A 23,427-nucleotide genomic window follows, 5' to 3' on the forward strand; every position below is an offset into this window, starting at 1 on the left:
GAGCTACCGGAGGGGTGAAAAGCGGGGGTGTGCGTTGAAGTCGCTGAGTTTCCCGGGAAGACTGCTTTTTCCGGTGTTTTTCTGATTAGAAGCTAGTGCTGAGTTACCTTTCTTGAGTTTCTGTTCACTGGCAGGAGCCTCCCTGGTCCTTAAACCTGGGTACAGACTACAGTTACTCTGAGCAGCTGCCGTTTGCTGCACAAAAGAGAGGAGTGTTTCAACTGTCGAGTTCAGGCTGGCGGGCAAGCTTCGCTTCTGGAGTGATTCTTAATTCTGAATAGAATTGATTACGAGAGGATGCATGGAATGCCTGTAGCCGCAGAGTTCGGCTGTGTGATTCATTTGTGCTCTGTGTGGTCTCAGTCCTATTCGAGCCCTATCCAGTCTTTGCTATCGCATAGAACCCCGCCAGACTCCTCTGTCTATGGGATTTTCCCTTCCCGGAAAGAATGCTGCAGTGGAATGCCATTTCCTTCTCCAGGGGATCTTCCCGACCTAGGGATCCAACCCTTCTCTCCTTCGTCTCCTGATTGGCAGACCGATTCTTTACCACTGGCATTCTTTACCTGGGAATCCCATGTGATTAATTTAAGGTCCACCTATTTTCCAAAGTATTCGGTGTTTTCGAGGATCTCCAGCCCACAAAATAAAAAAGCGTATTTTGTGAAGTGTTGATTGGAAATAAGTTCCTTTAGTTAAAATGAATCTTAGGAATCGTTCTTCCAAGTTTAACAAAACAAGGAATAGCTGCTGCTGCTGCTGCTGCTGCTGAGTCACTTCAGTCGTGTCCGACTCTGTGTGACCCCCTAGACGGAAGCCCAACAGACTCCCCCGTCCCTGGGATTCTCCAGGCAAGAACACAGGAGTGGGTTGCCATTTCCTTCTCCAATGTGTGAAAGCAAAAAGTGAAAGTGAAGTCGCTCAGTCGTGTCCGACCCTTAGCGATCCCACAGACTGCAGCCTACCAGGCTCCTTCATCCATGGGATTTTCTAGGCAAGAGTACTGGAGTGGCTTGCCATTGCCACAAAGTGCAAAACAGAAAGTGAAATTTCAAGGAAAAAACTTGAACAACTAGGGATTATAAAAATGTTTATCTATTATCTAATGTTCTTTAATAAGAACTATTGTAAACTGACTTAAGAAAAGTCTTGGAAGAATTGGCTGTACCTGGAATTGAATTAAATTTATTACTCAGTTAACTAAAAAGTCCACATATGTATAAGACAATTTTCTACGTACTAGTTTCATTTCCTTTTATTCCCCCGTGGTTAGGTTTTAACAAATATGAAAGTTTCACAGATTGGGCTAAAATGTAACAAATACCCATGAAACTGAAGGAGATAAAAGACTGTGAATTTATGTGGTAGATTTTAACTTCAGCAGCAGGGGCCTTTTGAATCAAACTATTTTATTACTTGTATAAGTGTATTTCTTATTATGTGCTTCCAGTGTTACAGTTCAAGGACCCTTTAAGACTTTTATGTAAAATAGTCAACATTCTGATGTTAAAGGCAAGTTTAAATCTCCCATACGAAAAGGTATGTACTGTCTATGAAAATCAGTTTAATTTCATGACCATGAATTGGCCCATTGTATATATGATGTATATATACAGCAACCCCATGGACTATAGCCCACCAGGCTCCTCTGTCCAGGGAATTTTCCAAGCAAGAATACTGAAGTGGGTTGCCATTTCCTTCTCCAGAGGATCTTTCCAGTCAAGGGATCAAAACCAGATCTCTTGAGGCTCCTGCATTGGCAGGCTGATTCTTTCAACACTGTGCCATCTGTGAAGCCCCATATATATAAATTTATATTCACTGCTTTTGTGTTTGAACATAAAGTCTCAAAGGGACATTTCTAGCCCTAGTTTCAAGATAAAGTCAAAACAACTAGGGAATTAAAAATATTTTAAACTACATATATTTTTAAAATTATCTTTTCTTGGTGGAAAAATGCCTTACAGTTTTGTGTTGTTTCCTGCCATACAACAACATGAATCAGTCATAATTATATTAATATATATGTATATATCCCTTCCCTCCTGAGCCTCCCCCCATCCAACCCCTCTAGGTCATCACAGAGCTCCAGGCTGGGCTTTTTTGGTTACTTAGTGATGTCCCACTACCTACCTATTTTATACATGATGATGTATAAATGTCAATTTCATTTATTGACATTAAATGTAGCTCACTCTACTTTCTCAGTTTGTTCCACCTTCACCTTCCTCTGCTGTGTCCACAAGTCCGTTCTCTATTAGATTAATCAGTACCATTTTTCTAGGTTCCATATATATGTGTTAATATATGATGCTTGTTTGACTTACTTTACTCTGCATGAAAGGCTTCAGGTTCCTCCACCTCGTTACAGTTAACTCAAATTCATTCCTTTTCATGGCTGAGTAATATTCTGTTGTATAAATGTACCATTGCTTCTTCATCCATTCATCTGTTGATGGACATCTAGGTTGCTTTCATCTCCTGGCTGTACAACTACATATATTTAATATTCCCTAGAAGGAACTATTATAAATTAACTTTAGATCAAGCTGAACTGGCCACAGCTGGAATTGAATACAATTTATTACTCAGTTAACTAAGATATATTGCATGCATAGCTTTAACTAAGGATCCAGGGACAGCATGTTCTGTTGACTAGGAATGAAACTTAAAAAAAAAAAAAAAACTTCTGAATCTTAAAAAATTATATTCACTGTGACTTTAAAATTCTCCATCAGTCTTTCATGTTTCTGCATATCTTCTCATACCTTTTTGATCTGGACTATCTTTTCAAGGATATTTGTATAGCAAATATTTTTTAGAAATTAACATCCCTCTTTGGGGCAGAGGGCAGATTTGTTGACTCATCATGATAGTAAAGACAATGTCTCCCACTGAAAAAAGATGAGGTTTTGAGAAAAGATGAGGGATAGGGTGGAGGGAAGCTCATAGGTGGGGCTATGAGCTGAACAGGTTTAGCCATTCTACCCGTCTTTGGGAAGGTGTGAGATAAGGACCCTTCTTGAGGTTCAGGGAGGTGAGTTCTCAGAGCGGGAGAAAAGATAGGGCTTTCCTAAACAGGATTCCTCTCAAGGCACCCAGTTCAACTCTACAAGCATCAGCTGGCCACCATTGCTTTGTAGGAGTCAGGGCTTTGGGAACGAACACAAGTGTTACTATTCTGGCTGCTGCTATTGCTATGATTAATAACCTTTCCTTTGACTCTGGCGCAGGAGTCTCATAGCTTCTTCCAGGATCTATGATACTGTGGTATGCTGACTTGTTTTCTAAAGAATAAGCAAAACTGTAGAGCCTTCCCAGTTGTTGGCAGTTTCAGTGACAAAGATGGAATACTAACAAGACATGACTTCCTGGAACAGGAAATATAAGAGCCTCTCCACAGTCCATTTAGTCCATTTAATATGATTTGGACTCCTAGGAGATCAAACCAGTCAATCCTAAAGGAAATCAACCCTGAGTATCCATTAGAAGGATTGATGCTGAGGCTGAAGCTCCAATACTTTGGCCACCTGATGCAAAGAACTGACTCACTGGAAAGGATTCTAATAGTGGGAAAGATTGAGGGCAAGAAGAGAAGGGGGCAACACAGGATGAGATGGTTGGATGGCATTGTCGACTCAATGAACATGAGTTTGAGCAAACTCTGGGAGACGGTGAAGAACAGGGAAGCTTGGTGTGCTGCAGTCCATGGGGTCTCAGGGAGTCAGACATGGCTTAGTGACTGAACAACAGCAACATGATTTTAAAAAAGTCCTTGGATTTAGTAATGGCTATATTATTCAATCCAGCAATAAATAATCCTCTATTCTCTCACTAAGGAGGAATTAGGGATAAGGCTGTGGACTGAGCACTGGGAAGCAGGTTCAAAGACAGCTGCCTGAACAGTAACTTGATTGTTGTTATCCTTGGGATGAGGGCTAGAGGGTCCATATGATCAGCCTCACACCCATCCTAACCAATGCTAAGATTCACCCTGGCTTAGAGGAAAGTTCTGATCCTTTTCAGACAATAATTACAGACACTCAGCTATGAAAAAAAGAGGGAAATTTATACCTGCTCTGAGTAGAAATCTTGCAAATTTATAGAACTTTGATTGGTTAGCTTGGGAGATAAAAGGAACGCACACGTACTATTTGTTAAGGAGTCGGATGTGTGAAAAGGAAGGAATAACTCTTCCTCAGGTGCTGTAAAAGACAGCTTGGTTCAGCACTCTAGGCAGAACTATTTCTTTTCACAAGTTATTTGATGGGAATAGCTTGGCCCTCTTACAGCTCAACTTCTCCTGAATTCTATCAAGCCAATCTCAGATCCTTTCAAAGATGACATTAAAAAGCCTCAAAGGGTTTTTGTTTTTGTTTTTTTTTTTTTTGAAGTGGGTTTTGGTCATAAGGGCACCCTGGTCCTCTTAGTAAAAGTTCCCTGAGATAGAAAAATCCCATGAGAAGTCACAGATGAAGCACTGCATAGTATTTGGGCACATATTGTCCTGCCTTTTGCCTATATGCTCCCCTATACTGGCCCTCATGGGCTGAACGACAGAGACATTATGGATCTTTATAAGTTTTATGGGTGACAGTAAAGGATTATTGGAAAGATGTAGTTATAGTTCCTGGAATGGGACACAAGAATTTTGTGGCAATAGAAAGACAGGGGGGAAAAAAAGCATCTGGGGAGGGAGCAACTAAAGCACTGAGAAGTAGAGGGAAATGAAGGGACATTAATATTTTTTTGTCTTTTAGAACAACTCTAGGACTCTTCCTTGCAAAGGAAAATGCCTTATTGTATCTCTCCCAAACTACTGCTAGTTCCTTTAATTTAACTGACTCCTGGGTTGCTGTCTGTTAGACAGCTTTGATTGCAGTTTGACCGCCGATCTTTTAATCTTACTTCTTGGTATTGGAAATAGCAGCAAATGGCCCCAGTTTCTTCACTTTCCATGGTATCTTTAAAATTCCATTTTAGCTCCTTTTTACTTTCGAGTCACTGGTTACAACTCTTTTCTGTGTTATTTTATGGTTCGGTTTAGGCTCAGATAGTAAAGACCCTGCCCGCAATGCGGCAGACCCAGGTTCAATCCCTGGGTTGTAAAGATCTCCTGGAGAAGGGAATGGCAACCCACTCTAGTATTCTTGCCTGGAGAATCCCATGGACAGAGGAGGCTGGCGGGCTACAGTCCATGGGTTGCAAAGAGTTGGACATGACTGAACAACTAACACTTAGGTTTCAGAGTATCTGTCTTTAACTTACTACATGTGTTACTTTCTTATAGCTTCTGTTCCAAATATTACTTGGTGGATTAAAACAAAATAATCTTTCATGCAATGTGAAATATTTCACTGGGCTAAAGTCATAGTGTTGGCAGGATTACACTACCTCCAGAAGCTCTAGAAGGGAATTTGCCTCTTTCCTCTTCTAGTTCCTGGTAGTTGCTGATAATCCTTGACTTATGAACACATTGCTCCAATCTTTGCCTCGCTGGTAACACTGCATTCTTTTTTTCTATGTTAAATCTCCCTCTGCCTTTTATTTCCCCCTGGGCTGTGCCTGGCAGCATGTGGGAATCTTAGTTCCCTGAACAGGGATGGAACCCACTGAGCCCCTTGCAGTGGAAGCATAGCGTCTTAACCATGGGACCACCAGGGAAGTCCCCCTCTGCCTCTTTCTCACTTGCTGACACCCAGATTATCCCAGATAATCTCTCCATGTACGTGTACAGTAATCATGTACGGATGTGAGAGTTGGATCATAAAGAAGGCTGAGTGCCAAAGAACTGATGCTTTTGAAATGTGGTGCTGGAGAAGACTCTTGTTCCTTGGACACCAAGGAGATCAAACCAGTCAATCCTAAAGGAAATCACCTTGAATATCATTGGAAGGACTGATGCTGAAGCTCCGATACTTTGGCCTCCTGATGGGAAGTGCCAACTCGTTGGAAAAGACTCTTCATGCTGGGAAAGTCTGCGGGCAAGAGGAGCAGGGGGTGACAGAGGATGAGATGGTTGGATGGCATCATAGACTCAATTGACGTGAGTTTGAGCAAACTCTGGGAGATAGACACACCCTCCCCCAACTGGGCAACTTTTGATTACATACTTGACTGATTTTTACCTTGTTGGGTACTGGATGTTTTAATATGCCTATAAATATTCTTGAGTTCTTAGTCAAATTATTGAAAATATTTCACTCAGGTATTACTTTGAAGATTCATTTTTGCCAGGTCTAGGGAAGTGTTTCGGAGACGGCAATGGCACCCTGGTCCAGTACTCTTGTCTGGAAAATCCCATGGATGGAAGAGCCTGGTGGGCTGAAGTCCATGGGGTCGCTAAGAGTTGGACACGACTGAAAGACTTCACTTTCATGCTATGGAGAAGGAAATGGCAACCCACTCCAGTGTTCTTGCCTGGAGAATCCCAGGGACGGGGGAGCCTGGTGGGCTGCCGTCTATGGAGTTGCACAGAGTCGGACACGACTGAAGTGACTTAGCAGCAGCAGCAGCAACAGGCTGCACTAGTGGTAAAGAACCCACCTGCCAATGCAGGAGATAGAAGATATGTGGGTTCAATTCCTGGGTCAGGAAAATCCCCTGGAGGAGGGCATGGCAACCCACTTCAGTAGTCTTGCCTGGAGAATCCCCATGGACAGAGGAGCCTGGCCGGCTACAGTCCGTGGGGTCACAAAGACATGGCTGAAGTGACTTAGCAGGCAAGCCAATTATTTCGCAACAAAACATTTAGTGGTGTAAAATAAATAGATAAAAGCGTGGCAACGGACTCCTAAACACCTCCCAGTGAAAACTTTAGCTGTTGCCTGAGGAGGGCCTGGGACTCAGGTTTTGCCAGGGAAGACCAAGCTCTCAAAGCACCACATAGGATGGTGTTTTAGCTCTCCAGGCCGAAAGCCTAGCAGCACCTGCGCACGTGAAGCACCTGGAAGGAATCACCTGGGAGAGCGGGCGGGGCGGGCGAGTAGGGCGCGCGGACGCCCTCGCCCCTCCCCGTCCCGCAGGTGGTTGTCGGCTCGCGCCGCTCGCGCCGCTACTGGGGCGACAGCGTCGTGACGTGGCGTCAACGGCCGTCGGGCGACCGCTGGCGTTCGGCGCTGGTAGCTGCCGCCGCGTGTCGTCGGAGCCCGCCCTTTCCTTTCAGCACAGATGTCGGTTTGTAAAACAGCGGGGCTGGCGTCTGCAGGATTTGCAGGCTTCAGTCCTGCAGGAAGTGCGGGAGGCTCAGAATTTCCAACGTGTTCACCTTAGAGCCAGCCAGGGCAGCGCCAGCCCACCCAGTAGCCTGAGTGCCCGCAGCGTCAGCCGGTACACCGAGGGGGTGAGCTACCTCCCTCGTCCTCTCCAAGCGTTTCCACTGGTTTCTCTGGCAGAAGCATCCTTGTTTTTCTCTCCGTTTTCTTATCTTGATGCAGACTTTAAGGCCAGTCATTCGTGTACCCACATCCCGCCTCCCCTCGCTCCCCCTTTGCTATAATGTCTCTTTAAAGTGCTTGAAATGGTATCAAACGAACACCGTACAAATGTCTTCGTGGTGAAAAGTGACTGGTGGTGGTTGTTCAGTTGCTCAGTCGAGTCTGACTCAGTGTGACCCCGTGGGCTGTAGCCCGCCAGGCTCCTCTGTCCATGGGATTCTCCAGACAAGAATACTAGAGTGGGTTTCTTTGTCCTCCTCCAAGGGGATCTTCCAGACCTAGGGATCAGACCCGCATCTCCTTCATTGGCAGTCAGGTTTCTTTACCACTGAACCAGGGAGACTGGTAACCTTATGTAAATTTCTGGTGAGATAGAATCAACCTCCTGGCACTGTTCAGTCGCTCAGTCGTGTCCGACTCTTTGCGACCCCATGAATCACAGCACGCCAGGCCTCCCTGTCCATCACCAACTCCCGGAGTTCACTCAAACTCATGTCTATCGAGTCGGTGATGCCATCCAGCCATCTCATTCTCTGTCGTCCCCTTCTCCTCCTGCCCCCAATCCCTCCCAGCATAAGACTGGAAAAGAGTTGACTCTTTTCCAGTGAGTCAACTCTTCGCATGAGGTGGCCAAAGTATTGGAGTTTCAGCTTCAGCATCAGTCCTTCTAATGGACACCCAGGACTGATCTTTAGAATGGACTGGTTGGATCTCCTTGCACTCCAAGGGACTCCCAAGAGTCTTCTCCAACACCACAGTTCAAAAGCATCAATTCTTGGGAGCTCTTAGGAGCATTAAATGGAGCAGAGGTGTAAAATTATAAGTATTTTCTTGTAAGTATTCACCACATGTAACTTTTTGAAAATTGTGGTGTGCTTGATGGAGTGGTTTGTTAGGTTAATTACTAGCACCTGGTGCATTTCCCATCCCTTTCTGTTGGTTTCTTAAAGTAGCCCATTATCTCTGCATTCGCATCTTGTTAGATAAACTTGCTCTGTTCCCTCTTCTAAAATGCACTGAATGCCCATGTGTGCCTTAAAACCCGTTTTGTTTACACAAGGACTTCACAGCAATTCCCTTTCTCTCAGTCATACTTTTTTCTTTCTATTGAATCACTTCAATCGCAAATTAGTTTCCTAGGACTATGGTACCAAAGTGCCTCAAATAAGGTGACTTAAAACAATTCATTATTTTTAAAATTTATTTGGTTGCGTGGGGTCTTAGTTGTGGCAGGTGGGCTCTTTAGTTGCTGCAGGGAGGATCTTTCATTTCATCATGCAAACTCTGAGTTTCAGCTTGTGAGATCTAGTTCTCTGACCAGGGATCAGGGAGCACAGAGTCATAACTACTTGGGCCACCTGGGAAGTCCCTGAAATAATTTATTGTGAGAGAAATTTATTCTTTCACCGTTCTGGAGCCTGAGTCTGAAATCAAGATGTTGGCAGGGCTATTCCCCGCCTGAAAGTTCTAGGGAAGAATCCTCTCTTGCTTCTTCCCAGCTTCTGGTAGATTGTGGCAATCCTTAATATTCCGTGACTTGCGGCTGCACCCCTCCAATCTCTGCACTTGTCATTTCATGGCTTTCTTCCTTGTATGTCTATGTGCAAGTGTCTTCACCTTCCTTTCTTGTAGTAACACCAGTCAATGGGTTTAGGGCCCACCCTAATCCAATATGATTTAATTTTAGCTCGATCATATCTACAAAGACTTTTCAAATATGATCATATTCCCAGGTATCAAGGGTTAGGACTTGAACATGTGTTTTTAGAGGACATACTTCAGATCACAGCAGTGGGACTAATCTAGGTGTGGAGTGCTTCAGACAACAGGGAACCAATGCTATTTCATCTTAATTATGCCAGTCTATCAGACAACTCCCAGGGTCAGGCACATGCTTTTAAACTGTTGGGGAGGAGGCATTGTCCTGAATGTTAATCAGCTTTGGGCAAAGAGAAGTAGGCAGATGAAAGCTTAAGGCCTGCCCGGTCTTACTTCCTTACTTATTCCAGCATGACTTTGGTGCTGCCCTGATATTGCTCTGCTGAAAGGCTATTACTTTCTGTGGAAATAATAATATGCATAAAAGGAATGTGTTAGCTCAAGAATGGGGGAAAGGTAAAAATAAAATTTTAAAGTTTTCTAAATAATTCTTTCACTGTTGTCACGGTCTTCTTCCTGCCTTTCAGCACCTGTTCTAAATGCCCATGCATAAATCACACGTCTAAGGGTTTTTCACAGGTTTTAGTTGTTGTTGCTGTTAGGAATGTTTCCCTCTCCATTTTGTAATTTCTCCAGAGTTGATTTTAGGATTCACTGTCTTCATGTCAGTTGATAATCCTGCTATCCTTTTTGTTTCTTTAAAAAATTTTTTGTTTTGTATTGAAGTATAATTGATTTATAATGTGTTAGTTTCAGAAAGTTAGCGCTTAGTTAGCAAATTGATTGAGTTAGTGTGTACATATATATCTATTCTTTTTCAAGTTCTTTTCCCATTTAGGTTATTACAGAGTATTGAGTAGAGGTCCCTGTGCTATACAGTATGTCCTTGTTATTTATTTTAAATATAGTAATGTATACATGCCAATCCTAAGCTCCAGATTTATCTGTTCCCCCACCACCACCTTTACCTTTTGGTAACCATAAATTTGTTTTCTAAGTCTGGGATTTGTTTCTGTCTTGTAAATAAGTTCATTTGTATCTTTTTTTTTAAGATTGTGCAAATAAGTGATATCATATGGTACTTGTCTCTGACGTACTTCAGTTACTATGATAATCACCATGTCCATTCATGTTGCAAATGGCATTATTTCATTCTTTTTAATCTGCCACTATTTTTAATCTGAAATCTTAATGTTTTATTCACAGGGAGGAATACAGATTTTTTATCTATAATTCAGAAGCTAAGTAAATAACAAAATGAAGCCAGTAAAGCATCTGTTGACCTCTAGTAGTAAATTGGTAAACGTTCCAGAATTGACATCTAAAAAAGGACTATTTAATTCACCATTGTCACCTAAACCAAAGGAAAAACATAGTGCAAAATTAGTACGCGATAAACTTGAACCGATGGTCTTAAGATCTCCACCAACAGGAGAATCCATTGTAAGGTATGCTTTGCCCATTCCGTCAAGCAAGACAAAGGAGTTAATAGCAGAAGATGAATTGATCAGGAAAATTACCAAACATCTGAAGATGGTAAGATACTTGTTGATGCTTGATCCCCATAACCATTTCCAGGTTTAGTGATTTCCTGACTCACTGGACTCAGCATATGGTCATATTGATAGCTAAGATATAGTGAAAGAAAAGCAAAATCAGCGAAAGGAAAAGGCACATGGGATGAAACTGGAGGAAACCAGGTCCAAGCTTCCTAGATTTCTTTACCATTGGAGTCACACAGTACATGCTTAATTCCCCCAACAGCAAATTGTAGCAACACATGTGAAATGTATACCAGAAGAGTTTATTAAAGACTCAGTGCCCAGGGTTTCACTGGAGGTTGGTCACCTTGGTACTCTCTGCCTTTTTGTTGTTCACTAGCTCAGTTGTATCAGATTCTTTGTGAATTAATGGTCTGCAGCACATTAGGCTTCTTTGTCCTTCACTGTCTCCCAAAGTTTGCTCAAACTCGTGTCCATTGAATCAGTATGCCATCCAATCATCTCATCCTCTGTCACCCCCTTCTCCTCCTTCGCTCAATCTTGCCCAGCATGAAGAGTCTTTTCCAATGAGTTGGCACTTCCCATCAGGTGGCCAAAGTATTGGAGCTTCAGCATCAGTCCTTCCAACGATTATTCAGGGTTGATTTCCTTTAGGATTGACTGGTTTGAACTCCTTGTTGTCCAAGGGACTCTCAAGGATCTTCTCCAGCACCATAATTCGAAGGCATCAATTCTTCAGTGCTCAGCGTTCCTTGTGGTCCAACTCTTACATCTGTACCTGACTACCGGAAAAGGCATAGTTTTGACTATACAGACCTTGTGGGCAAAGTGATGTCTCTGCTTTTTAATACACTGTCTAGGTTTGTCATAGACAAAGAGCAAGCATCTTTTAATTTTGTGACTGCATGTACCAAAATTCCATAATCCCTGAAGGAAAGCAGGTGTTCAGCATAAATCATACAGTTTGTACAGTGAATTTAGGGACAGTGAGCCATTATCATCAGTCAGCAAACAGTGGGAACCCTCCTGAAATACAGGTTCTGAGACATAAGCAGATCTTTCTAAGAATAGGCCTTTCTAAGTTTCATCCTTCCTCTGTTAGCTCTTCTCTGCACTTTAGAAACTCTAGCTCTCAGTGATGGGAAAAAAAAAAATCTCCCTTTCTCTGAGTTTCTTTTTTGCACATTGATCCAGAATTGAGTTGTACATGCACCCAATACCAAGTGAGAACAGGGAGGGATAGCACAAATATACAAAAAGTATAGTTCATCAAACTTCCAAAGTACAAGTTTGCTCAAAGTTCAAAGGGTTAGCTCAGAGAATTTCCTTTAAAAACATATTGCTTTGTGGTCTCCATCTCTATTTTCCCTACTCTCTTCAAGGAAGAAAAGAAAGCTAAGTTAGAGTTTGAGGAATACATTTGTGGTAAGTAGAGTTGATGCTTCATCTGTTCATAGACTCTTCCTTCAATGCAGAAATGGAAGAGTCATAGGGCCTGTCTTCATTAAGAGGAATCAAGGGCTATTGCTTATACTGCTTCTTCAGGATGATATGAGGTGGGGCATGAGATGGAAAATTTAAGTGTATGGCACTGGCAGAAATAAGTCTGTCTGCTAAAATGATTCTGACATGGTTGATTAAGTACATTTTTATGTTTAATATATTAATAAATACAATTTTTACACTATAAGTACATAAATTGCTTTGATTTTTCTCATAGGTGGTTTCCAATTTGGAAGAAACCTATGGATATGGCACTCAAAACGGAGAAAAAGCAGTTGTGAAGCCTGAACTTGAAGAATTAACCTTTTCTGTAAGTATATGTAATGCTAATGTAGAGACATTAATGCTGTAGAGGGCTAAGATTTTTGTTTAGAATCTGTATATGTTCTCAGAATGAACCCGCCATCCAAGAAAATTATCGTCTTAGGAAACCTGGAAGTACTGTACTGATTTTTTCCATCCTCTGCCAAATACTTAAAGTTTAATTAAGGCATATCTGTATCTTGAGCTTACTTTTGATGCTAATATATCTCCTGCTTAATATTTAAGCTTTGGTTGGAGTTGATTTGTAAATATGTAGTCTTTATTGGGTTAAGAAATTATTTTTCTATTTTTTGGTTTGCTAAATAAAAGAATCCCGAACATTGAAGAGGTTATTGAATTTTAACAAATATCTTTGTTGTATATATTGAAATGATGTAACTATTAAAGTGATCACATTTTATAATTAATTTTGTTAGTTAGGAATTGGGTTTGGCTTCATGTAATAAAACAACTATGTTGGATATTTCAAACCCAACGACTGTGTTGGGTGTTTCAAACACAGTATGTTTCTTGGTTTATTTGATTTCTTGTTTGATTTATTCTTTCAGCATTCTGTAATTTTCATCATACAGATCTGGTATATTTTTCTTTAGATTTATACATTAATATCATGCTAATTGGAATTATTTTTAATGGCATTGTGTTTTTAATTTTTTCCCTTATTAGTATATAAAAATATGATTGATTTTCATGTGTTGATCTTATATCTTACAAACTTGCTCAATGTACTTTTTTCATTCTAGGATTTTTCTATAGATACTTTGGGGTTTTGTACATAAGCAATCCTGTCATCTTCAAATAAGGACAATTTTACTTCTTCTTGTCCAATCTGAATATTTTTATTTCCTCCTTTCTCTCTCTCTTTTTGGCCATGCTATATGGCATGCAAGCTCTTAGTTCCCCCACCAGGGATCGAACCCACAGCCCCTTCGTTGCAAGGCAGATTCTTAACCACCAGGGAAGTCCTTATTCCCACTTTCTAAAGAGTCTTTTTTATCCTAAGTAGATGTTGAATTTTATCAGAAACATTTTCTACATCTGTTGAGATTATCATATGGTTTTTATTCTCCAATTTGTTAATAACGGTATATCACATTGATTGCAGATATTGAAAAACCCTTGCATCCCTGGGATAAATCCCACTTGATCTTATTTTATGGTCCTTGTAACGTATTGTTGGAGTAGGTTTGCTAGTATTTTGAGGATTTTTTCATCTATGTTTATCAATGATACTGTCCTATAATTTTCTTTTTCATGGTGTGTCTGATTTTTGTATCAGGGTGATGATGGCCTAATAGCATGAGTTTGGAAGTGTCATTTCCTCTAGTTTTTTGGAATATTTTCAGAAGGATGGGTGTTAATTCTTCTCTAAATATTTGGCAGAATTCACCTATGAAGTCATCTGATCCTGGACTTCTGTTTGTTGCGGTTTTAAAATTGCTCTTTCAATTTCATTTCTGATAATTGTTCATATTTTCTATTTGTTTTTGTTTTCTTTGAGGTTGTCCATTTTGGCCTATAGTTGCTCATGGTAGTCTCATAATCTTTTGTATGTCCATGGTTCGGTTGTAACTTTTGCCTTTTCATTTCTAATTTTATTGATTTGTGTCCTCTCCCTTCTTTTTCTTGATGACTCTAGCTAAAAGTTTATCAATTTTGTTTAATTTTTCAAAGAACTAGCTTTTAGTTTCATTGGTCTTTTCTATTTTTTTTCTTTTAGTCTATAATTTATTTTAGCTCTGATTCTTTATAATTTCTTTTACTCTACTAGGGGTTTTATTTGTTCTTTGCAGTTGTTTTAGGTATAAGGTTAGGTTGTTTGAGATTTTTCTTCTTGCCAGAGATAAGCTTGTATTGCTATAAACTTCCCTCTATAGAACTGCTTTAGCTGCATTCCATAGGTTTTGGGTCATAATGTTCTCATTTTCATTTGTCTCTGGGTATTTTTTTATTTCATCTTTGATTTCTTCAGTGAACCATTGGTTGTTCAGTAGCATATTGTTTGGCCTCCATGTACTTGTGTTTCTTGCAGGTTTTTTTCCTTGTAATTGATTTCTGGCATCATAGTGTCAGTTTGCTTGATACAGTTTCAATTTTCTTATATTTAGTGAGGCTTACTTTGTGGCCCAGCATGTGTCCTGGATAATTTCCCTATATACTTGGAAAAGAATGTGTATCTTGATCAAATTGATCTTCATCTTCTATTTGTGACCTGAATGTAGGTGGGAGGAAATCTGCAAGTATTCAAATGGTCTCATTTTTTATTGGTGAATAGTAATTCTGGTTAATTCATTTTACCACTTCCCTGAATGACTAGTTTCCCCCTCTGTCTCCTATATGACTATAGGTTTTTACCATGATAAAAAAAAGTATGAACTTGAGCGTGTTTAAAATGTAATGTTGAGGGAACATATTCCTCCTGGAGAACATTCTGTTGAGAATGTTATAACTGTGTATAAGCATCTGAGATTTTTAAAAAATCTTTGGTCAATTGTCTGATTTACAAATCATTGCTCTTCTAAAAGAGATTCAGTCATTGTGACATTTTAATATGTAATTTTTTCTTCAAAAATTTCTATTGCTCATTAAGTGAGGATGAAAGACTATACCTCTTGGCAAGTATACTTATAATCAGAAGTCATAGTCAGTATTCGTTTTCAACACAAAGCATTACTATAATGCATATTTAAGTGTATACTTTTTTTTTTTGCTACCCCTAAATTTCAGGAGTCTGAAGCTGGAATGCCTAATATTCTGAATCTGTGTAGAGAATGTAAGGAGAGGCATAGTTAGGTATATGTCATTATTGAACCACTTCTCAGAATGTACTTTCTTTCTGGGAGAATTTGCTAGTGTAGTGAACATGGTTTCCTATCTTGATGCATTTCAAGGGACATAGCTTACACATACAAAACTATTTTCAAAAATAGTTAAGTATACTGAAATATGGTTGGATATGCATATGAATTCTGAAATAAAGTGACTTTTTTACTGCTTTTTTCATAAGGTTGGGGATGATCTGACTTCATTCTTAATATGTTGTTCACAATTTGCAACTCAGTTAGAAGCAGCAGCTAAGGAAGAACATAATGTATGTATTCTGTGTAAACTGCCAAATATAAGATATTACTTAATATTTTAATCATAAGTTAAAAATAGTATTAATTATAAAACTATAAACTGATAATTACTAATTAAATTATTATTAGTTATTAGTAACATTTTAGTAAAAAAAAATACTTAGTTATATTTGCTGTTTGATCTTATTATGACAATCCAGTCAGCAATATTAGTCGAGATATAGTGCCTTAAGTTGTTTTAAAAGACATTGGAAAGCATTATTTGTTATCATCAGCATTTATTTCTGTGAATTTTCCTTTATGTACAGCATTGACTGGGTCATTAGTATTTTCATATGTAGTATTTACATTTTATTGTTTTTAAAGTAAGTATGGACTGCCAGGAAAGTCCCTATGCTTATTCTGATTTCTTTCAGTTAAGCAACTTTTCTTCTGCCTGAATGTATGTAATAAAAATTTTCTTTAATAGTGTAACTCAGAAGTTTTACTTGGTTGTGATTGAGTTTGGTTGTTTTTTGTGGCAAAGGTTATCAGTTTAGCATTACATTTTGAAAGTAGTAAATATTGGTATTTTAGACTGTGGTGATGGGTTTTGTGTATTCATTTTCTCTCAATCTCCCAAACTAGTTCTTTGCATTTTCCATTAAAAAAAACAAGTAGTAGTGTAGTATTTTATATCTTGATTCTTAGACCTTCAGTATAGCAGTTATATTTAAGAAATAATAATGATAAGATAATGTTTTTCATTATTGTACTATCTGCTCTGTGGGAAAAAATAGTGCTTTTCTGAGAGGAATTTACATTTTATTTCTTACCTATATTAAGAAAATACATGAAATCATAAATGTGAATTGAGTTTTTAAAATATAGATCTATAAGGATGGAAAATTCTTTTTTTTTCTAGAACTAAATTGTCTAGGCAAGATATACTAAAAACAATCTGTAAATATAAAATTGTTGTGATTTGGATTATAGATTTATAGGTATATTTTAGTCACAAGTGTATTTTGGTAATTAAAAATTTCAAGAGACTTGAAGTAGATATTTTATGTTGTGAGAATTTTATTTTTAAGTGTTTTAATTAAAACTTTATTTTCCAGATTTTGGAATCTCTTTTTAAGGTATGTTCAATATATTGCTCACTATAATTAAATACAGAAATGCATGTAAATGAAAAAGTTTTCCAAGTTTTCTAAGTTTTGAAGAAATGAAAAGCTCCCAAACTTTCTGCTATATATATTTAAAAATTTTATGTTTCAGTTTTACATGGAATCAGCTCCATTCTGAACACTAAGATAAAATGATATTTGATGTAGGGCTAATATTTGATACACAGACACACACATACACATAGACATATGGACTCATTTATTTCACTGCAGAAATTAAGTTGTCAATATTTCTTTTTGTTTTCTTTTTTTAAAAGTGGTTTCAGCGACAGGTCAATCAGATGGAAGAGGTAAGCATGGCATTTTCTTAATATTTTGTCTCATTTGATAACCAGTTTGGAGTATAAATTTAAGAATTTTAATAACCATTGGTTATAATCTTTTGACTTAGAAAGAGGAGGAATAAATAGGTAGAATAAAATGTTGTTTAGTGATTTATACACAATATTCCTGCGTTGTCTGGCCTACTCTGAATTTGACTCATTCTTCTGAAATTGAAATGGAATTTTAACTATTATTTTTTCCTTAATTTACTAAAATAGTAAATAAGTGACAAGAGGCCTTATCAACTTAAATATTTCGCCTATGTAAAAATTCATAGTATGATATATGCTTATTCATAAAATTATATATTTGTTTTTCTTTAAATTTAATGTTACTTTAATGATTTTTTAATACTTTCATTTTCACATTTTTGCCACCAGTTTGAGGAATACCAGTCCCTATCCTTATGGGCTTTAAATTCTACTTTGAAAAAGATTTTATATATGTTATTAATCCAGCAGAATGATCTCCTGGGTAGCTTTAGGGAGTTAGAGAATTATACTAGCTCTACCTTGGCTGTGTTTATTGTTTAGTCCAATTAAAGTACTCAGAGAAGATGCCTGTGGGGAATGTGCCGTACCAGGGACCTGCCAGAAAGCCATCCATGGGGGTTTAGTTCATTTCAGTTCAGTCACTCAGTCGTGTCCGACTCTTTGCTACCCCATGAATCGTAGCACCCCAGGCCACCCTGTCCATCGCCAGCTCCTGGAGTATACCATTGAGTTGGTGATGCCATCCAGCCATCTCATCCTCTGTCGTCCCCTTCTCCTCCTGCCCCCAATCCCTCCCAGTATCAGGGTCTTTTCCAATGAGTCAGCTCTTCGCATGAGGGTGGGTGCTGTTAAAACTTGCTGTAGATGAGTATTACTAGTTACACTGTGTACTGTCCTAGGATTAAGCAGGGAGATGACAGAACTTGGAAGAAAAGCTTCCTTCTCCTCTCAAGTTTTCAGGACCCTCTGCTGACAAAGGTTAATACAATGCTGCCTGTCAAGATAGAAATGTTCCACTGCTATAAACAGGGACAATGGAGAGTGGATTTTTGATGACAGGCATTATATGGATAATTGCTGATTGCTATGTCACTTTTTAGGTTCAGTTTATAATTGGTGTCCTCTTATTTGGGATCTTGCCTTTGTCCATAAGGTATTTCTTTTTTTTTAATCTCCTGCTTTCCTTCCATTTGTTCTTCATCCCATAATCTCAGACTTCCAGTACATTGCCCAGTACTTACTTCGTGCTGTTACATCTTTAATCATATTCCAGGTTAATATTAGTAAGGTGAAGTATCTGTTTTAAATTCCCATTGTTAGAATTTCTCTTTGCTATGCCCCAAAGACTATGGCTTAACTACTTTTTCCCAACTTATCCTCTCATCCCAAGTATTAGCATAAGTATTTTGAGTTGCCTTTAACTGATCCTGCTAAAATTGTTATCTAACTTACTTAAAATCCTTATATATTAAAAAAATAAACAGAAGATTGGCTTTGAGTTTTGACATATAAAAACCAACACTTACTGTAATTCTGTTGCTAGGCAGTGGCTCATATATTTGTAAAATTAGTATTTGATTATAGCTATAGATTGACAATATAAAATTTATTTAGATATGATAAGTGAAATGATGAAATTTCTTTGAGGTATGGAAGCAAAATGAGTATTTCCCAAGTAACTGGATAATTTTATTATTTTTAGATAAGCAAAGGTCAAACTTTTTCAGAAGCAGAGTTTCCAACACCTGATAAAACAGTCAGTTTAAGCATTGCACAAATAGTAAAGCAGGTACACAAACTTGAAGAACTGAAAAATCGCCTTAGAGAAGGGTCTAAATTCTCCTACAGAGAACTGTTGTCTAAACCCAAGTAAGTAAAATGTTAAAAGCGTTAAAATAATTAAAAACAGTAAGAGTAGGTATATAATTAGTAACGCATATAAGATGATGGTTCAGGTATTATACTGTACATAGAGCTTCTAAATCAAATTAGAAGATATAATTAGCTCGCTCCTACTTGATATTTTTAGTAGCTTGAAATGGTTCTAGGCACCTGTATCCATTAAAATTCAATTTAATTAAAAAAATAATTTTTTAGTCATACTCGCAACATTTCAAGTACTTAGAAGCCACATGTAGCTATTGTTTGAAAGTTCTGTTGAACACTACTGGCTTTGAAATATCTGGTTTATAAACTCTTTTCTCAGTTTGATTTGGTAGCTTCCATAATATATTTAAGGCATAGTGAAATATTTCATTGTTCAAGAACACCATCATTGGTGTTGCATACAAACAGAGATATGTTCCAAAGAATGAATTACTACTTTTTAGTTGAGAAAATCCTTTTTCTTTGGTAGGTAGGAGGAAGATTAAAATGAATGATTACAAGAATACTTCTGTTGTCTATTGAGGTTTAGCTCTCTTGAAATAGATGAGTAAATCATCTTATAATGTCTTCATAGGGTATCTTCATAGAATATTTGTACCTCCGTGGTTATTATTTTTCCTTGAGAACACTTCAGGTCTACTCTTTCAGCAATTTCAAGTATATGATAACAGTGATATTATGAACAGTAAACACCATGCTGTACATTAGATCTTTAGAACTTTTTCAACTTACAACTGGAAGTTTGTACTTTTTGACCAACATTACCCCATCTTCCTAACGCCCTTCAGCCCCTGGCAGCCACCATTTTACTTTCTGGTTCTAAGAATTTGAGTTTTTAGCCTCTACATGTAATCAAAATAACACATTAATCATCCTTCTCTGACTTACTTCACTTGGTGTAACATCATCCAGGTTCATCCATATTGTCACAAATGGCAGCATTTCCTTCTGTATTTGACATAAAATACTTTTACTCTGCTTTTTATTTCCAGCCCAAACTATAATTTTCCTTTTTAAAAATTTTTTGGTACTAGAAAAAAGTGTGCATCTGTAATTTATATTCTTTAGGCGCAGACTATTTTGTTCTTGGTGGTAGTGCCAAATATATGAAGAACCAGGATAATATGGGCACCAACTGATTAGAATAGATATTATCACTGAAGCAGGGTCCTGTATGTGCTAAGGATTACTCCTCTAGGGGCTGGATCCTGGGAAGGTTGAGGGGCCAGGGCAGTTGGCAGAAACTTGAATGGCTCAGGGCAGAGCTATTTTCCAATTGGGTCAGTGGAATTCCATTGTTACTGTTATATAATACCACTGTATGAATATCAGACCTTTTCTCCCTTAGTGAGAAGTTAGCCTGAACAAAATTCCAGTTTTGAGATATTTCAACTTAGTATATCTGATTTATAATCTTCATAAACTTCATAATCTTCCCAATTATTTTCAATTCATTCTGCTAAACTTCCTCAGTACTTTCTATCCCCTTTCATTGTATCTTAAAACTATTTTTCAAACATACTTTTGTTTACATTGTTGGCAAGCAGACAGACCTGAAGTAGCAGCACAATGGTAGCTATGAGACTGGCTTATCATACTTCGGAATATTAGGGTAGTACAGAGACAGTGGGCACAAATGGTGTTAATTACTTAGGCCAACAGCAAGAGCAAGATCAGCATGGTGTCAGTTCCCTGTGTTCCTTGTTCCACAGGATGACACGGAGCAGAAGGGACCAGGTGACAGGCTAGAGAAGCAATTTGTTGCTGACATGAAGGAACAAAGTCTAAACTAGAGCCATGCATCTTTATAATGTTTTATTTTTGATTATTTTTTATTGGCGTATGGTTGATTTGCAGTGTTGTGTTAATTTCTTCTGTATACATTGTTTAAGTCTTAACGGAAGCCTTCAGTTGGGCTGTAAGGAAGAGAGGGGTAGAAAGCCGGGCATTCAACTGAAAGTAGGGGATAGATGGAAAATGAGTTTGTGTCAACCTTCCATGAGACAGGAATGAAAAGCTCTCTAATGGATGCTCTTCACCAGGCTTATCTTCTCTTTCACTAGCAGAAATTTTAGGGCATTCTATTAAGATTTGGATCTGGCTGCTGTCAAATCTTATTTATGAAGACTTTATGGACCTGTGTAATGTTGATGGAGTGCCATGGTAGAGCTTCTTTATAGCACTGATTCTCACATGGGGGCTGTTTTGTGCCCCAGAAGACACTTGTATGTAGACACTTTGATTGTCACAACTAGGAAGTAGGAGAATGCTACTGGCACTTACTAGGTACAGGTCAGAGATGCTGCATTCTAAAATACACAAGACAGGCCCCTACAACAAAGAATTATCCAGTCTAAAATGTCAATAGTACTGGGGTTGAGAAATCCATCCTATAGTGATCTCTTCTTTTTTTACTTCTTTCTTGTCCCCTATTGTTTGACAACAAATAATATACCTAATAGTTTTATTGTGAATCAATGATTAGCTACCAATTTAACTTCATAAGTTATTAATTTGATTATTCATGTGTAAGTTTTCCTGTCAAGATTGTTACTTTCTTAAGATCAGAACCAGTCATGCACATCTACATATTTCCTATCGTGTGTAATAAATAGTAAATAAATATGAGTTTTTATGGATACCTGAATTCAACTTATTTGTTCCCCTATCCCTAACCATATCTGGTATAGTAACTTATCCTAGTAAAACTTTCCGTTTATCAACAACAATTTTGTTACATTATACATTAACAAAACCCTTTCATTTTACAGTGTTAAAATAGAAATTACACTTAATTGGGAGAGGCTACTATTTATTATTCAGTAACATCATTGATTGGAGAAGGAAATGACAACCCACTCCAGTATTCTTGCCTGGAGAATCCCAGGGATGGGGGAGCCCGGTGGGCTGCCGTCTATGGGGTCGCACAGAGTCGGACACGACTGAAGTGACTTAGCAGCAGCAGCAGCAACATCATTGATACCTTCGTCTGTCAATGACTAGACTTAAAGGAATGAGGGAATGATACTTGTGTTGGCTTCAATGGGAACTGCATAACAGAGCCTTGGTTCAGAGGTTCAGTTATAAATTCACCTATGCTATCTATTGTGAAGCATGGGATTAATTTCGTGTTAATATTAATACTTGAAATTTAAGCATCAGATGTGTGCTAGGTATTTTCCTAGTAACTTTATGTGTGTCTTTTGGTCCTGCAACTACTTTATGAAATAGATACCCTAATACCCAATTTTGATAGATTAAGAAACTGAGGCTCAGGTTAAATGACTTACCCGAGATCACATAGTTAGTAAATGGATAAAACAGGTTTTGAGCCAAGCACTCTGACTCTAGAACTTTTGCTCTTAACAATTGATTACATATTAATAATACATTGATACAAAGAAATCTCATGCTTAAACCAAATACATTTTTACTAGTTTCGTTTATGTGGTTGTTGGTATACCTAATTATATTCATGGAATACGTCATATACATGGTATGTCTAATTATATTCATGGAATATGCCCAATTATATTCATGGAATACATTCTATGAATATATAGAATTCATAGAATTACATAGTTTGATACTTTTTAGTTATTGACTAATTTACCTTAATGTCTGAATAAAGGTTAAAGAAAACATTAAATTTTATTTTACAGACTGCATATGTCTAGAGCATATATTCTGATTCTTAAGTGTAATTTAAATTGTTTGATAATATGTTTTATTTATTTAAATTTTAACAGGGATAGTGGAATTCCACCAGAAGATGTGCAAACTTATGAAACTGTGAAGCAGAAAATTCAAGGTGATAATATTTTGCACAGCCGTTATAGGGTTTCCTAAATACACTAACATTTTGAGATTTAAAGTGTAAAAATTTATAGCCATATGAATTATACAATGATAAATTTGAAGATATTCAATAGTAGTTGATCTTTTCAGTAAAAGTTCTTATGTTTCAAATTCTGGGAGTATACAAAATTAATAAAACTTGTTTTTTACCCTCAAAATCCACAACATGATATGCATACAAGCACATTATGTATTATCTTAATATAGTGTAATGCATGAAAAAGATATGTTATTTGCAGTGATTCCACAGAAAGGAGCCAACTTGTCCAGCCTGAGAGACTTAAGGTTTTATGCCAAAGGGCTTCCCTGGTGGCCTCAGTGATATAGAATCCGCCTGCCAGTGCAGGAGATGTGGATTTCATTCCTGGGTCTGCAACATCCCTTGGAGAAGGAAATGGCAACCCACTCCAGTTTTCTTGCCTGGGAAATCCCATGACAAAGGAGTCTGGAGGGCTACAATCCATGGGGTTGCAGAGTCAAACACAACGTTGTGACTGAACAACAACAGTGGATCAGTAAGATTTTTGTCAAGTGGAGAAGGGAGGTATTTGGTATTTTAAGAAGAGGGTATAGCATGAGGAACAGCATGAATTGGGAATTACTGCGTGTGTGCGCTCAGTTGCTTCAGTTGTGTCCAACTCTTTGCGATCCCATGGACCATAGCCCTCCAGGCTCCTCTGTCCATGGGATTC

General features: G+C 38.1%; 1 protein-coding gene and 1 non-coding gene across 2 annotated transcripts in view; both read left to right on the plus strand.

Annotated features, from left to right (window-relative positions):
- Positions 1-2,933: 2,933 nt before the first annotated feature.
- LOC148775455 (Nuclear RNase P) lies at positions 2,934-3,099 on the plus strand. Its single transcript, XR_016039257.1, has one exon.
- Positions 3,100-8,552: 5,453 nt separating this feature from the next.
- The window catches only part of CCDC7 (coiled-coil domain containing 7), a 279,639-nt gene continuing 264,764 nt past the window's right edge, over positions 8,553-23,427 (plus strand). Inside the window, exons 1-7 of the mRNA XM_088844150.1 lie at positions 8,553-10,631; positions 12,318-12,410; positions 15,432-15,515; positions 16,605-16,625; positions 16,931-16,963; positions 18,693-18,859; positions 22,627-22,688. Of these exons, the coding sequence (XP_088700276.1) occupies positions 10,353-10,631; positions 12,318-12,410; positions 15,432-15,515; positions 16,605-16,625; positions 16,931-16,963; positions 18,693-18,859; positions 22,627-22,688 (739 nt within the window). The 5' untranslated portion in view covers positions 8,553-10,352. The remainder of the gene's footprint in view (positions 10,632-12,317; positions 12,411-15,431; positions 15,516-16,604; positions 16,626-16,930; positions 16,964-18,692; positions 18,860-22,626; positions 22,689-23,427) is intronic.

The sequence above is a fragment of the Moschus berezovskii genome, chromosome 15, assembly GCF_049115385.1.
Source record: "Moschus berezovskii isolate FMDL1 chromosome 15, NW_MosBer_1.0, whole genome shotgun sequence".
Lineage (NCBI taxonomy): Eukaryota > Metazoa > Chordata > Mammalia > Artiodactyla > Moschidae > Moschus > Moschus berezovskii.